General features: G+C 41.2%; 1 protein-coding gene across 1 annotated transcript in view; it reads right to left on the bottom strand.

The window, feature by feature from the left end:
• The window catches only part of cacna1ab (calcium channel, voltage-dependent, P/Q type, alpha 1A subunit, b), a 108615-nt gene extending 96766 nt beyond the window's left edge, over positions 1 to 11849 (bottom strand). The window contains exons 1-2 of the mRNA XM_085355563.1: positions 11673 to 11849; positions 9937 to 10076 (exon numbers count right to left, since the gene is read on the bottom strand). Coding sequence (XP_085211689.1) covers positions 9937 to 10076; positions 11673 to 11849 — 317 coding nt within the window. The remainder of the gene's footprint in view (positions 1 to 9936; positions 10077 to 11672) is intronic.
• Between the last annotated feature and the right edge of the window lie 5279 nt (positions 11850 to 17128).

The following is a 17128-nucleotide window of genomic DNA, read 5'->3' as shown; positions in this document are numbered from 1 at the left end:
TGTTGATGGTGAACAGATCAAAACACTGACAGAATCCATGGATGGCAGGCTTTTGAGTGTCCTTGCAAAGAAAGGTGGCTATATTGGTCGCTGATTTGTTTTTGTTTTGTTTTTGAATGTCAGAAATGTATATTTGTGAATGTGGAGATGTTATATTGGTTTCACTGGTAAAAATAAATAATTGAAATGGGTATATATTTGTTTTTTGTTAAGTTGCCTAATAATTATGCACAGTAATAGTCACCTGCACACACAGATATCCCCCTAAAATAGCTAAAACTAAAAACTACTTCCAAAAACATTCAGCTTTGATATTAATGAGTTTTTTGGGTTCATTGAGAACATGGTTGTTGTTCAATAATAAAATTATTCCTCAGAAATACAACTTGCCTAATAATTCTGCACTCCCTGTAAAAGTCTGAAGCCTTATTTGTGTACCCCAGATGCTGCACTGTGTGTTACATGAGTTAATATTGCATTGTTGGATGAGCTGGATTTATTAAAGCCAAAAATACTGGCCACTGCACAGTGAAGGTAACCGCCATAATGTTAGAACAACTTACTAGTTATCTTTCCTGCAAAATTTCAATATTGGCCTGGCATTGATGAGCACTGAAGAAAAAGTGAAGAAAATGATGTAAAATGGACAGGGTTCATCTTCTGGGCACGATGAGAGACACTTTTAGACATTTAGTAGTTTATATGGTTTACTGTATTTACATTTTGTGTATTTATAGTGATATACATGCTTTATTTTAGACAATAATATGAATATTCTTCATGTACAGTGTTCCCTCATTTATCGTGGGAGTTATGTTCCAAAAATAACCTGCGACAGGTGAAATCTGCGAAGTAGCCAACTTTATTTTTTAAAATTATTATAGATGCTTTAACCTCCTAAGACCCGAACTCTTCCACAGTATGCATTTTTAATTTCTCTTTGATATTTGGGCATACTGGGGCCCAATGAATGTAAAAACAAAGAATTACCAGATTTTTTTTTAACCTTATTTTTGTTTTTAAGAAAAATATTCGTTTAAAATTTTGATAGAACAGTAGCAGTATAATGTCCTCGTAAGTGGATATCAGGCCCTTGTAGAGCAAAATTGAGTATTTTGGTCTAAATAACCCAAAATGTGATGTCCACATATGTGGACGCCAGGTCCTAGGAGGTTAAGGCTGTAAAATCCCTCACTACACACTTTATACACTTTTCTCAGACATGCATCGACATTTTCACTTTCACACACTGCAAAACGTTTTGTCGACATTGTTGTGTTTGTTGGGAAGAAAACTTACAAACACACAGTGCAGCACTTCAGAGTCACACTGCTAGTGATCGAAGATTTATGTAAATTTGACAAGCTGGATGCATTCTGTACTGTACAGGAGACACAGCACGGCATTGATTGAAAGTGGTCTACAGCCAATCAGGATGCAGAACACAATGCGCTGTGTTCTGCATCCCAAAAAAAAAGCATGCAAAATTGCATATTAAAAAAATTGCATATAAAAGAAATCAGCAAAACAGTGAGGCTGCGAAATGTGAACCGCGTTATAGCGAGGGACAACTAGACCTTCATGTATAAAGGGGAACTGCTACCTGTGAGAGACTTACATGTACTGCTGTGAGGTTTCTTATGTAAGGCTAAGTAACCTCACCTGAATGATTGAAAACAACTGTCCAATACAGCGTATAGACACTTTGATTTTTCTTTTAATAATTACTTTTGTCAAATATAATATTCAATATTCAGCACCTCCAAATCTGAGGCCATGGTCCTCAGCCGGAAAAGGGTGGAGTGCCCACTCCGGGTCAGAGACGAGACCCTGCCCCAAGTGGAGGAGTTTAAGTATCTCAGGATCTTGATGATGGGAGAAGTCTGCAGTGATGCTGTACCGGTCCGTTGTGGTGAAGAGAGAGCTGAGCGTAAAAGCGAAGCTCTCAATTTACCGGTCGATCTACGTCCCTACCCTCACCTATGGTCACGAGCTGTGGGTAGTGACCGAAAGAATGAGATCACGAATACAAGTGGCGGAAATGAGCTTCCTCTGACGGATGGCAAGCCTCTCCCTTAGAGATAGGGTAAGAAGTTCGGCCATTCGGGAGGGGCTCAGTATAGTGCCGCTGTTCCTCCACATCGAAAGGAGCTAGTTGAGGTGGTTCGGACATCTGACAAGGGCGCCTCCTGGGCGAGGTTTTCCGGGCATGTCCCACCGGGAGGAGGCCCCGGGGCAGACCCAGGACACGCTGGAGAGATTATATCTCTCGGCTGGCCTGGGAACGCCTTGGTATTCCCCCGGATAAGCTGGAGGAGGTGGCTGGGGAGAGGGAGGTCTGGGCTTCTCTGCTTGGGCTGCTGCCCCCGCAACCCGGCCTCGGATAAGCGGAAGAAGATGGATGGATGGATAATATTCAATATGCATCTATATTCTTAAATATCAATATTCACAGAATAGGACATTTAATCTTAGTTCATCTAAGACCAGTCAGATCAGCCTGGAGGCTGCTTAATGACTACCTGGCAACTATTAGTTGCTAGGGAAAAATTAGTATTCCCCAACTGGCTGGTCAGTGGTTGTAGGTGGCTTTTAGCGGTTGGGGAAATCAGTCACAAAGAGGTGCATGGTGCAGTGTTAAACATTGTAAAACCTTGTAGATCCTCTTGTAGATCTGATGTTATTTTTGATCACAGACATGTGACTTCTTTGATATCTCACTGGCATCTTTGTTGGTCCAGATATCAGCAATGGTAGTACCAGGCCTCAGTCACACAGGCCTAGAAACCAGGTGGTGACCAGTAGCTAGAGAAAATAGAAATTCAAGACTTTGCTGCGGTGTATTACTCGTGATTCAATGACAAATTTACGTGTTTTGCAATAAATTGCAAATAAGACAGTGGTCAGAACTCCTGAGGTAGCACTGATACACTGTACAAAAGGGAAGACCACATCTTAACCCTAAAATCGCACAGATATAGCGTTCACACATAGGAAGACTACAGAAGGTTGATTTCAGAGTAAAATATACATAGTGGTTTGAAGTATGATTGCACTTGGCAATATAGGCCAAGCATAGTAATTGTGCGTAATTGTGTGTGTCTACATACAGTGTCTATGTGTGTGTATGCACCATAAGCTACAAGCAGAGTGTGTTATATAGGCTGTGGCGAGTGATTGATCGTAGGGAGCAGGGAAAAGCAGGTTACTGCAGCGCTTACACACACACATTCATTCCCTCTCTCAGCGCGCTCCTCTTGGCATTTCTCCTTTCCCTCTCTCTTTCTCCCCCCTCCCCCTTGTTCCATCTCCATCTTTGACTTCCCTCCTCCTCCCATTTCTCTTCCAAACCTCTCTCTCATTCTCCATACATCACTTTCACTGCCGCTGTCCCCCCAGCCATCACTTTTCCTTGCTTCCTGTGGTCTCCCTCCTCTTGCTCTAAACTCTTCTCTGCTCTCCATCCTTCTCACGCGTTCTTTAACAGCCAAGCCCATCTTGTATTCTTTTTCTGTCCTGTTATCCAGAGCCCAGGGGAATAGAGAAACAATGTCACGTGTCTTCTACTTCCACCTCCTCCTCCTTTTTCCCTCCCTCTGCTCTCTAGCTGCAGTAGTACTCTACTGCTACTCTGGCAAGGGGCTTCATTGCTCTCAGAGGACTCACTCTGCTTCTCTCGCTCTACCCATATCTACATCTATCCATTTACTGCATCTATCCATCCATCCACACAGAATGCTGCAGGACGTGTTGAATTTCAGTGACTGCAGTTTAAAGCTGTATTTAAAGTTGAATGTAAACATGGCAGCTATGAAGCACTAGCCGTTGGTTCCGTTATGATGTGAGATGGCACTTGGATGTAAAAAGCGATTATGTGCATACTCAGCTAATGATTTTAAAGTAAAACCCTTCTTTGATTAATCTGAGACATCTGAATGTGTCAGCTTCATGTCTGAATGAGCACCCTGGTAACCTTTTCATAAATGGAACAGCAGGTTCATTTATGTATCACTTTCAACACAACACAATTCTGAATGTATGCAATCACATTAAAAGATAGGCAGGCACACGGTTGCTCTATGTTTTCCCTGGATCTCAAATTGCTCATTTCACTAACGTGACAACAATTCAAAGTAATCCAAAACAAGCCAAAAAATCACTTTCTTTTACATTGTGTTGTTCCCCACCCACTTAGTGCTACAACTTTACAATTATTAAAATATTTATCCTCTTAGCATATTAAAAGGTGTTATAAAAAGGGCAAAATGTTTTCACAAATTACTGAAGCTACTGATGTCACCTGCGATCAGGTTGTGATTTGTGAAAACAAAATAAAAAAACCCTCTAAAAAACAGTTTGACCAGGCTTGAAACTTAACCTAAATATTTATCGGCTTTGGCTGCAAGGTGATTGATGCCTGTTGCAGTGGTAATTTCTGAACCAAATGGTAGACATCGGAGGTGAAGGGAGCCATCAAGCTGAAGGAGTCCTATCAGCTTGGTTATTTTGTGGGACTTACAGGTACTGACAGGTCAAGCAGAGTGTGGGTATGGTAGCTGAAGTAAAAACATGTGTGGGAGGGCACTGAGACCACAGAACAAGAGAATCTAGCAAACTGTCAGGTGACTCTGGTGGAAGGAGCAAGGATCTCCACAATTCTCCACAAAATTCTGCTTTAGTAGAGGAAGCAGACTCTGGGGACGACTGGCACGACCCATCCATCACTTGGGTTGAGGTCACTGAGGTATTTCAACAACCCTTTGGTGGTAGGGGTGGATGAGGTTTCCCCTGAATTCTTTAAAGTTATGGATGTTGTAGAGCTGTCTTGGTTGACACACCTCAGCAACATAACAATGACATGGTGCCTTTGGACTGGCAGACTGGGGTGGTGTTTCCGATCTATATTGCTGGCCATAGTAAGACTCAGTTCTGGTGGGTGTTGGACTTTGCCAGGGCTGCCCAAAAATTGTGTTCATTTCTAGGCGCAGCCAGGTGGCAGAAGGCTTCCACTTTAGTGGCCTAAGGATTTTGTCTCAGATTTTTGCAGATAACATAATTCTGTTGGCTTCATCAGATGGTGGCTTTCAGCTTACACTGGAGTGTTTTGCAGCCAAGTGTGAAGCAGCAGGAATGAGAATCTGTCCGAGGCCATCATCCTCAGCTGGAAAATGTGGTGTACCCCACTCCGGGTCAGGGATGAGTTGCTGTTGCTTACCAAAGTGGAGGACTCCATGTATCTCGGAGTCTTGTTCAAAAATGACGGGCAAGTGGATTGGGGGATTGACAGTTGGATTAGTGCAGCATCTGGAATGATGCTGACACTGTACCAGGCTGTCATGGTGAAGAGAGAGCTGATCATATAAGGAAAGCTGGTGATTTACTGGTCGATCTATGTCCCTACCCTTACCTACGGTCACATGGTTTGGGTAATGACCAAAAGAATACTGTTGTGGATAAATCAAGAGAAATTTGTTTTCTCTGAAGGTTGGCTGGACTCAGCCTTAGCGATACGATGAGACGTTCAGTTATTAGGAAGGAACTCAGAGTAGAGCTGCTACTCCCTGCACATCAAAAGGAGACAGTTGAGGTGGTTCGAACATCTGATTAGGATGCCACCAAGGTGCCTCCTGGGTTAGGGGTTCTGGGTATGGCCTATTAGGAGGATACCCTGGGGCAGACTCAGGACATGCTGGAGAGATTATGTCTCTCCACTGGCCTAGGAAGGCTTCAGTGTTTCGCTGAATCAACTGGAAGAGGTGGCTGGGGAGAGGCAGGTCTGGGCTTCTCTGCTTAGCCTGCTGCCTGGATGAGCAGTATCAAATGGATGGATGGATGGATCCTTGTCACACTAACAAAATTATCTATTTTAGTGACAGACCTCTGTGAAGGGTTCATCTGTGCAAATCTTGCACAAAAGACTGAACAGGGAAGGAAGCAACCCCTAGTCCATATACTGAGAAAAACAGCAAGCTTTTGGAATTTGAAAAAAACAAAACAACTACACAAAGTAAATCATTAGACTGTATCATAAAATGACTCCTGCCTTTTACTGTTTTTTAGATCATCCCAGACAAAAAGTTCTAACTTGTGACTCATGCTTTAAATGAAAGTTACCAGGGTGGTTGCTCTTCTGTAAAGCTTCGCCATCAGTGGCAAGGCCAATAAGCCATCAATACAGTACAGTACTACTGAAATGCTCTTCATATAAGGCTTAGCAGAATGTCATAAGTAGCAGCCCTACATGATGTCCATCTTTTACGTATCACCTTCATGGGGAAATAATTGACTGATGATGACTATCAGGTGTCTGGTTAAGACTAAGACTCAGTAATTATATTTCTAGGATTTTGATGGTGCTGTAAAATATGAACATTTGTTGTTTTCTTTCAATCATCTAGCTGCAATTTCTATGGTGGGACAATCTATTTGTGCTCAGTGGCATAATGAAAAGTTAGGTATGGCTCAAGCTAGCTCCCATTTGCCATTTGAGCTTAACTGTCAAAGGAAAGTCAGTGAAAGTCCATTTGTGATGTTATTGTTGTTCACACTCTAGAAAAAATCACTTGGGGAGAAATTTATCTCCACCAGGGGTAAAAATAATTCAGCAGAGGCAAGAACATGTAGACTGCCCCCCAGCAAATCACACTGAGTGTATTCCCAGTCCGAAACCATTTAATTTTTTTTTTTCAGGGAATACAGTTGAAGAACAACCTGATGTGCTGCTCATCAGTAGGTGAATCCACTACGCTGTAAATCCCCTGTGTTATTCCAGCATATCTATAATACCCCTTAAACCCAATAAATGTTATAATTTTCCTTACTGCTTTTTTAGAATTCTCTTTTTTTCCTCTAAGAAAAGAAAATTTAGGGAACCCATTAGATGGGACCTGTATTTCCATTCCCTTACAAACCCAGAGACCTCTAATATGGTGCTCTACAGCAGGACAGTTTGGTTGTGATCTGCCAAAGATAAACAAAAGAAACTACAGTATGCTACTTTCTGAAAAAGTATTGCATTGTGCGTGGCTTGTCATCAGTTCTCTGGAGACACTATGTGGTAGCAGAGGTGATAAAAACATCACTACATGTGAACACACCTTACTTGAGGACTGGCTGCGATTTATGCTTGCCTGTTTAGCTCCCATGGCATCAGTTAACATCTTGTAAAGCTGAGTGACATGATGATGGGGGTAAAGCGGAAGGGCTAACAACACTACCTCAAGCAGTAAAAGGCCACCAGTTTAAAGCTCTAGTTAAATCCAGCTGGGATTTTCTCTACTTCTTGTTTTAGCTTCAGCAACTAGCGCTTTCAGCTAACTAAATACAGATAGAATAGCAGAAGAAAAGAGAAAGAAGGATGCAGAAAACTATGCTACCACTCTGTTGGCTATTGCCATAACAACAAACCAGCTCCCCCATCTCTTGCAGAAGTGACATTTCACTTTGCCCTGGTTGCTGCTCCCTGCAGGGACGCTCTGATCCAGCCTGTGTACGTGTATGTGTGTATGTGTCCTCATTAAAGGAAGAGTGACTGAGGAGGAGTGGCCCTGATCACAAACACACACACACACACACCTTGTCAAACCAGACCTCTGCTGAGTCTGTGTGAGTGTGTTTGAGATTAGAAAAGACACAAAGTCAAGCTACTTGATGCAAACACACAAACAGACTGAGTAAGGATTCATCTAAAAATTACTGATGATGTGTTGTCTGTAATATTGTTACACTATCACCGAAATAAGTGTGTGTATGTATATGCGTATCTGTTATTTGCCTATTTCTCCTCTCGACATCTTCTTATCATCTGTACCCCCCACCCACCCACTATGGTTTAGGCAGCCATATTTAGATCACCTGGCAACCACATGACTACTCATGCCACCTGCTGGCATATATGTAAAGACAATGCAGCTGGGTTGGAGACATGACAATATGAGCAGGGCTGTTCACTGGCATTTCAATGATATACTGCTGCAGGAGCAGAGATTCTGACATGTTACAGTCAGTAAAGATGAAATGTTACGTAAAACAATACTGTGATTGGTGTTTCCTGTTTCAACATCTATTCCCATATCAGCACCGATACAGTGGTTTTTGTTTTGTTGTTTTATTTAGAAGATTGCAGTGAGTCCAGCACACCTCAAGTGCCAGTATAAATGGTTAATGGGAGTGTGTTGATGTCACAGATTGAGGGAGTACTAACCACCACATTAGTTGTAACTGTGGCTTTAGACACATCCTGTTTCATTGTGGTAAACTTCTGTTGTTTAATTTCCCACCTTTGTCTGCTCAACAATCTATGATTTCACTTTGTTAACTCCTTCTGTACTTATACCCCTCATTACTTAGTCTGATAGTCTCTTTACCAGCTCCTGCTCTACCTTGTTCAAAGTTTGTCTCCTTGTGCCTCGCCTTGTATTTTTGTCATCCGTGGTTAAGAGCCAGTATTCAGGCTTCTTTACTCTTGGATATTTATGATGTCATAGAATATCACAAATATGGTCATCTCAGGCACTGAGCTCTGGCTATGAGCAAACAAGGTCCACCCATTCACATGTCTGAATATTTTTTGTGGGGAGGGGGATCAAATCAGAAGAAAGTTTCTTTAAGGGAATTGAGAAAAAAGCTAAAACATCTTGTTGTGGAGAGAAGATGAACTGAAGGGCTGCTCGAAGATCCATTATAAAATCAAATAGTATTCTTTTGAACCATAAACTATAAACCATACAGAATGACTCCATTCATAGAGTCCAAGAATAACAATATGGAGCTAGAGGTAAGTGTGATGGACCCTCTTTGATATATTTTGTTTGCCTCCATTCGTGTCCCCTATTAAACATGCATACCATTGCAGGACACTAAAATACGCAGTCATATGAACAGCTTACAATTAAGTCCAAGTCGGGTAGTAAGCTGGCATGTCATTGGTTCTAGTTCTCCTTGAGTTTGACTATCCATAAAAAAAATGCATTTTCTATGTGGACTCCAATGGAGTTAAATGAGCTGCTCACAGCTTCCTTTTGCAGAAACCTGTCTAGGTCCAGACCTTTGACATATTCCATCTGACTGGGCGGACTGATTCATCTCGCACTGTGACATGAAACTCCAGTTTCTCAGCTGAGGAACAACCTGTCCATTGACCGCTGCAGAAGGATCAATGACTAGTCAGTCAGCGCCATGGGTATGACTAAAGCAATTATCTAATGATGCACGACTGTTTATTCTGGCACTCCTGAGGAATGGCTACAATACATAAATGGAAAAACGTGGTGAACCTTAAGAGATTTAAGAGCATATATTGGTCTCTAGTGATTGATTTGGGAAAATCGAATTCCTGCCTGAATGAAATCAGTTAGAGCAGAGGAGTGTCAGACTCAAGATGGAAGCTGAATGTAACAACCTGGAAATTCAGTTATAACGCTTGGCAGAGACAATATTTCAACATTTTCTGTCCTAACTGTAAATCTAGCCTCAGCCATCAGGTTAGAAAATGAAGAGAAATTGGCTGACACTAGTGTCGTTATGTGGACCCACTGCTGTTTTTTTAAAGCTGAAATGTTTATGTTTGTGATAAATGCCCAAGCAGAAATTAAACTGAAGGAAAATTACAGCAGGACAAATGTCCACTTTAGGCTAATTACAGATGTATGAATCCCCACACAAATATCCCAAATTATTCACTCCAGAGGAACAAATTTTAACAAAGCCTCACCATGCGATTACCCCACCAAACTTGGAACTCGAGTGAAATGGGTAGCCATGGAAACACAGCCTACACATTTCAGTGTCCAAAAGCATGTACACATTAGGAACCACTAACCACTATAAACACAAACAGGCACAAACACAGACAAGAAAATAAAACCTCATCTTAACCCCACTTAGAAGAACATCGCTAAAATAAATCCAAAACTAAAACGAGAGCTGTGGACTCACCCGGTGAGGACAACTACAAAGTCCATGACGTTCCAGCCGTTCCTCAGGTAGGAGCCCTTATGTAACGCAAAACCGAGAGCCAGGATCTTTATTCCAGACTCGAAACAGAAGATGGCTATGAAGTAGGGCTCTGTCTCCTCCTGCAGGGGAGAGGAAAAGGATGGAAAGGGAAAAATGGGAGAAGGAATATAAAAAGTGAAGTTATGGGTAGTTATGTGAGTAGAAACACAAAGAGAAGGGAAGAGCAGACAGAAAAGTGAAATGTAAGAGAGAAAAAGAAAAAGGGTCAAGGAGATTTTTTCTTTAGGGTTTTTGTTTTTAATGGCAGCCTAAAACTTCTTTACACAAATCGGGCATAACATTATCCCTACTGTTAGGTAAAGTGAATAACAGAGATTATCTCGTCATCATGCCATCTGTTAGTGGTGGGATATATCAGGGAGTAAGTGAACATGTGGTCCTCAAAATTGAGGAGAGCTTAGAAACAGGAAAATGGGCAAGCATAAGAATTTGAGCCAGTTTGAAAAGGGCCAAACTAGACTGGGTTAGAGCGTCTCCAAAACTGTAGCTCTTGCGGGGTGCTCCTGGTCTGCAGTGGTCAGTAAGTCCAAGGAAGGAACAGTGGTGAACCAGCAACAGGCTCATGGGTGGCCAAGACTCATCGATGCATGTGGGAAGTGAAGGCCAGTGTTGTCAGATACAACAGATTAGCTACTGTAGCTTAAATTGCCCCAAAAAGTGAATGCTGGTCCTGACAGAACGGTGTCAGAATACACAGAGCATCACAGTTTGTTGTGTATGGGGCTGCATATGCAGACACCTATCCACTGACGAAAGCACCACCAAAGATTAGAACTGGGCCACAGAGCAATGGAAGAAGGTGGCCTGGTCTGATTAATCATTTTGTCTTTCAAATCACATGGATGGCCGGGTGTGTGTTGCTTACCTGGTAAGATGTCAGCAGAGGCTGCTGTGCATGCTGGGCCCTGTCATCCATATGGACGTTACTTTGACACATACCACCTACCTAAGCATTGTTGCAAACCATGTACACCTTTTCATGGAAAAGATATTCCCTGATAGCTGTGGCCTCGTTCAACAGGACAATGCACCTTGCCAAAAATGCTTCAGGAATGGTTTGAGGAGCATAACAACGAGTTTGAGGTATTGACTTGGCCTCCAAATTCGCTAGATCTAAATTCGTGGGATGTGCTGGACAAAGAAGTCTGATCCATGGAGGCCCCTTCTCGCATCTTAAAGGACTTAAAATATCTGTTGCTGAGATCTTGGTGCAGATACCACAGCACACCTTCAAGGGTCATGTGGAGTCCAGGTCAGGGCTGCTTTGGCAGCAAAAGGGACCAAAACAATATTAGGCAGGAAGTCATAATGTTATACTTAATCGGTGTAAACCTATGAAGTGCTGAGAACAATATCAGTCAACATGGTTAGAAATGTACCAATTTGCTCCAAAGTTCAATTCACAGGCCTGATCACATCAGAAATAATGATGTGATAAAAATGATGAGAACGTATTGTTTTTCTTTTCTTATTTTAGCCTGTGTGAGTGAGCTCTGCATATTTGGTATCAGTGTGTCCAGTGTACCTCAACGGTCTCCATGTGTATGTACTTCCATCTGTGCGCACACTGAATATGTATGAATATGTTGCACATGTACATGAACCACATTTAAATGTGTGTGTATGTGTGTGTGTGTGTGTAAAATGTGTGTTACCAGTCGTTCGGACAGAGGCGTCTTGTCTCCATCGGGAAGGTGCTGTTCCAGAGCCAGGACGATGCAGTTTGCAATGATGGTGGTGAGAATCATCCATTCAAATGGAGTACAGCTGGGGTTAAAGCCAATAGCACCAGGAAGAAGCACCTCATATACAGTACACAACACTGCAGCCATTCACACCACAAAGATCCAGCCACCGACACATGCAAACATTTTTACAATGGATTTGAAAAGAAGTCCAGCCTACCAGGTGACATTTTTCTTTCTGTTGCTCTGAATGTCTGTTTACATATTCACTATTCTTTGTAATGTCACACAGCCAAGGAAATGTAAATCTGCAAATCTCAGTGCTTTATTGGAACAAGTAAAACAAGTAGAATTCTTTGGTCCTGCAATGTTCTTAAATACTACAACAGAAGATGTAGTATTTAAGAACATTTAGAAATAAATATAAAGATTGGAGCAATAGTTCAAATAATAAATAAAGACTAATAACAAGAACAGCAATGACAATAAAAGGGGAGATGGTGCTCAAAACAGTTTAAAACATTATGATAAATAAAGTACAAATACATAGGAATTTTGCTACATATCGTATAGAAGGCAGGGCTTTTCTTCACTGTAGCTTTTCCCCCTTTGTTTGTGTCCATTTTTATGTCTGTTACCATTTCTGTAAAGCACCGTGTGACTCATCTGCTTGTTTACCGTCTTTGTAAATACACTTAACTGGACATGAACTTCAGTTAATGTTGATTTTACCATGTCTTTATAGGTGCCACTGCAGCACATTACGCTGTTATTATATTATTTATTGTACTTAAACTTTATTTAAACAAGACAACCCTAGTGCCACCACCATGAACTTTACCTTCAACAACCTTTAATTTTACCGAACAGCAATGAACGCGAGACAACAACAACAAAAAAGCCAAATAATATTGCGTATGCCTCAAGAATACTGCAGTACTTCCGTGTACGATTCTCGATATTCCATTTTCAAACTCAGACCCATCAGTTTGACGAAAGAGAAAACCAATAAAGCCCGAGGGAAGATTGATTTGCTTTGTCAGCACACCACGTTGCACAGTTTTGTTTCTGCAGAAGAAAACGCCAGAGAAACAGTGACTGACATTATGAAATTCAAACCGAAAACGGTCACTTTATTACAGCAGTACATGAGAGTTAAATTCCAACTCCCACCACAACACACAGACACACAGCCTGACTCACAAAGGTTGCCTGGTGGGGCAGCCAGCTTTTCACAGTGCTCCATCCAGTCAAGTGTGTTTGAATGTGTTGCGCTTTGTGTGTGTGTCCATGCCTGAGTAATGGCTGCTGGAGGGGCTAAGATGACCGGATACATCTAGACAGATCAAGCCTGTGCCTAATTGTCCAGTCATTATCCTGTTAGCTTGCATGTGTGTGTCTGTCTCTCTGTGCGCGCGCTAGTATGCGCCCATTGTCGTGTTTACACTGACACTATGGCCTGCAGGACAGCCTCTGTGCATCAGTGTGCGAGTGTGTGTGTGTGTGAAGGATAAGAGGCGAACGGCTGACGTGAGAGGATGAGACAGGTCGGTCTACGGAGTACACACTAACAAGACGGCACTGAACTCCATGGCACATGCTGGCTGGCTGACACAACACACACACCTATACTTGTGAAAGGTGCAGTGGTAAGAGGCAGACTACAATTTCCAAAGTTGAATCTTATTACTGGTGAAAAAGTGCTTTGTCCAGATGTTCCGTTATTTAGCCACTGGGTAGCTGTGGTAGTAGTGCTAGGTAGTATACCTGATGAACTGGTATCCTGGCTGTAATTTAAATAAAGCTATATTGGTCAAAGACAAAACACCCACTATGGCTCTTTAAGGGGTTCACACCTATTATATTATTAGCCTCCGGGAGCACTATTGAGCAGTAGAGGAGCTGCATTCTTCTTGGTCATAGTTCTAATTATATGATGCAAAAATCAAAATAATATCACCAGCAATAGTCCACAAATCTCTCTCTTCTACATGAAAACCATCCTATGAGTAGTCAATTTAATAATAGTCCACTGGCCAAATTACAGCGGAGAATGGCAGCGCTACTGGAAAGACAGATGGAGAATGTAGAGATGACTTCAGATTCTTCCACCAAAGATTTTTTTTGTGTGTGTGGCAGTATAAACCATCTCAGTACCAATCATCCTTTCAACTGTCACAAACCTAGACACTTGTTAAATAGGTTTAGCCACTTTTCATTTAACTTTACCTTATCCAAAATGTATGGATGGTATCCTGCTGCTTTGCAACATTTCGCTCCCCTGTCACAGGAACACTGCGCTTACACTCTGCGTTTCTGTGCTGTGCTTGGTGCGCCATGTGAGAGACCACTTTTGCCACTATATCACAAAGGAGAGGCCAGTATCTAATGCAGAAACAGTTCTGCTCACAGGTGTTGAAGCAAAAAAGCAAAAAAGAGTCGCAGAGTTGGAGCGTGATGTTAAAACCAGACGATGTCCAGATGTACCCACAGATTCTGTCTGCCATGATGTCCTAACCACTCAAATGACTACTCTGGTTATTAAAGGTGCTGAAGACAGAACTGGTTCCATATCTGTAGAAAGAGCTTTTTGTTGATCTAAGTGCAGGATTTACAGCACTTCACAGTGTGTAAGTGTTTTTACATGGTTACTTCATATTTAAGTTATTCCTTCACTTTTAGGATAACCTTAAAATGTATTTCATTTGAATAATCTAATTCAGGCCGCAGTGCAGAGAGTGCATGTGTATGTGCTTGATGACTACATGCTAGCCTGCCACACCATCTATTATTCAGCAGACAGACACTCTACTGGCCTAACAACCTGCTGAAAGCAGGAGGTAACACTCTGCCTGTGTGTGTGTGTCTTTCTCTTTCATTTCCTCCCATTCCTTCAGATCTTTATTTCTTTCTGTGTGTTTTTCATTTTATCCTCAATGTTTCTCTTTCCATTTCCTTCTTTCCTTAGTCTCCTCCAAATGTGACCATTCCTTGTTTTTGTCTTACTTTACCTCTTTCGTCTGACACATCACTCTATTCATCTTTTGAGAAAAAAAAAAAAGAGGTGAATCGGAAGCAATTAAGGAGCTGAAATTTCTGGCAAGGGTATTATTGGTGAGCACTGCAAAAATGAGTGTGTGTGCTCCTCTCTTGTTAATTAAAATGGCTTTCTGATGGCCACAAACAAGCTCTACCCTGCCAAATACACTGACCGCGCGTGCACATCCACACACTCACACGCACACACACACAGTTATTGCAAAAAAGGTTTCTTTAGCATTTCTAAACCTACACAATCTGAATATATCATGTTGTCCTGCTGCTGTACTATAGTATGCATTATTCCCTAATACTGCTACTACAGTAGGAGCTTTTACTATACTCACAATGCAATTGCAGTGTGGGTATAACAAAAGCTGCTACTACTGTAGCACTCTTAGGCAGTGAAGCTTGGACTTTTGTACAGTAAAAGCTCTCAGCAAACTGTTAGACAACAGACACAAAGAGGACTGGCAGGTACTGCAGTCAATTTGCAGAAAGAAGGCAACAATTTGGATAGTTCATTAATAATTTAAGTCATTTTAAAAAAAGAGCCATAGATTGAGCAGTTGTATTATCGTCAGTGAGTCGCTTCAATTATCAAACAAACAAATTACATAATAAATAAAAAACTATATGAAATAAGTTTGCAGAAAACAATCACATAGAAGTAATCAATGAAGTTTACAATAGCCATCTCTTTGCTACATTAGAACAAAAATCATATAATAACAATGTCATAAATAAATTCAGTGAAAAGTTAAAAAGAAATTGTAAGTGTAAGGTTAATGATGCTAAGGGCCATGAAATCAACAGCCCAGCCATGGTAAGTGTGCTGGTAGGAAAACATCAGACAGGAAGTGGTCTGGACTATCTCACCTGCAGGTCTTTCAAAATAAGAATGAGCAGATTGTTAACCTCTAAAGAATCGTTGAACTTCTTAAAGGAAACTATCCCCCAAACACACATTTCTAAATACACTTGTACAGCCAGTAATATACCCTGATGACCTACGACTATGTTTAAGTTTATGTGCACAAAACACTGTAGACAATTTGATGAGACATTTACATTATGGAAACTAAATTAAACTAAATTATGGAAAAGTATCTCCCAGTTTTATTGACATTATAATTTAATGCAAAGTTTTAAGTCATTTTAAATTCCTTCACTCAACCTGACAACTGGGCCCTAATGAGATAAATATCACATTAGTCATTTTATGGCATATGTTTTACACCCAAAGACCACTAACCAGTTCATTCAGTCTGGTTAATTTAAAGGCTGACAATAACAGGATTTTTAACTCTGTAATACCAAATGTATTGTATTTGAAACAGATTTTGTGAGTTTTTTAGACCGCTGCATTATCAATGTCACTTTTTGCTGCATGTGGCAAAAATAACACAAATTAAAACATCTTTTGTATTTTCTTTTAATTTATAAGAAGGTTAAAAGTGTGATACTCTGATAAATCAGCTGATATTTTTCTTTTTCACACTCAAAAAACAAAAAACGTATTTCCCTGACATTTGTTACACCCTGTCACTGTAGGTCATGGTGGCTGACTCCACAAAAAGTTGGCGATACATGCATTCTGGTCACAGTTACTTTTTTACATACACAAACTTGCATTATGCTTTTGAAAAGGAACCTTCACAGCTACGTGATGGATGCATGTACCCACTGTAGTAAAGAAATTTGTCCATGTAGACAATAAACTATTAACCTGCTCAAAATTCTTCATCTGTCCACACACCATGACCCCAAACCTCCATAAAACTGCCCACACCTATTTAAATTCCTCCGTCTCAGTCATCCAGTGAAAAATGTCCCAGAGTACCAGCTTGCATTGTACACACACACAGACACACATCCATGCCCACACCCGCGCGGGAGGCTGTGTGTGTTTTCAGCTGATGAGGCATTTTGGCGTGGCGCTGAGGCTGTGCTTTAGGGGAGCCGAGCCTGATGAGGGGGAGATTTTAAATCACACCAAATGAAGCTTTATCAAATAAATGAAACAGTGTAGCACCCAACTCAGCAAGAGTCAGTCCCTTTATGGGAGTGACGCAAGCACTCTCTCTCTCTCTCACTTTGTCTCTCTCCATCCTCCTTGAAAAACGCTTTAGAGTTTATAAAGAGCATTTAACAATTTCATGCAAAGACACACATCTTCTAATTTTTTAACTCCACTTAAGGTTAGAAGAGTCTCTTCTGCACTTTTGTCACATTTTTCAAGTGGAGTGAACCTGAATGCAACTTGCAGGCGAAATTGCAGGGAGGCAAAGTGAAAATTAGAGAAGACATAAATCCAAGAGCCTAAACGGAAAATGTAAAAACACTTAGGTAGGTATCACCAGAGCACATAAATAAGTGCTTGTTAA

The sequence above is a fragment of the Diplotaxodon limnothrissa genome, linkage group LG6 (assembly GCF_057381915.1).
Source record: "Diplotaxodon limnothrissa isolate DT_005_m linkage group LG6, D_limnothrissa_male_GT1.1, whole genome shotgun sequence".
NCBI lineage: Eukaryota > Metazoa > Chordata > Actinopteri > Cichliformes > Cichlidae > Diplotaxodon > Diplotaxodon limnothrissa.
This window is presented reverse-complemented; position numbering and strand designations above follow the sequence as displayed.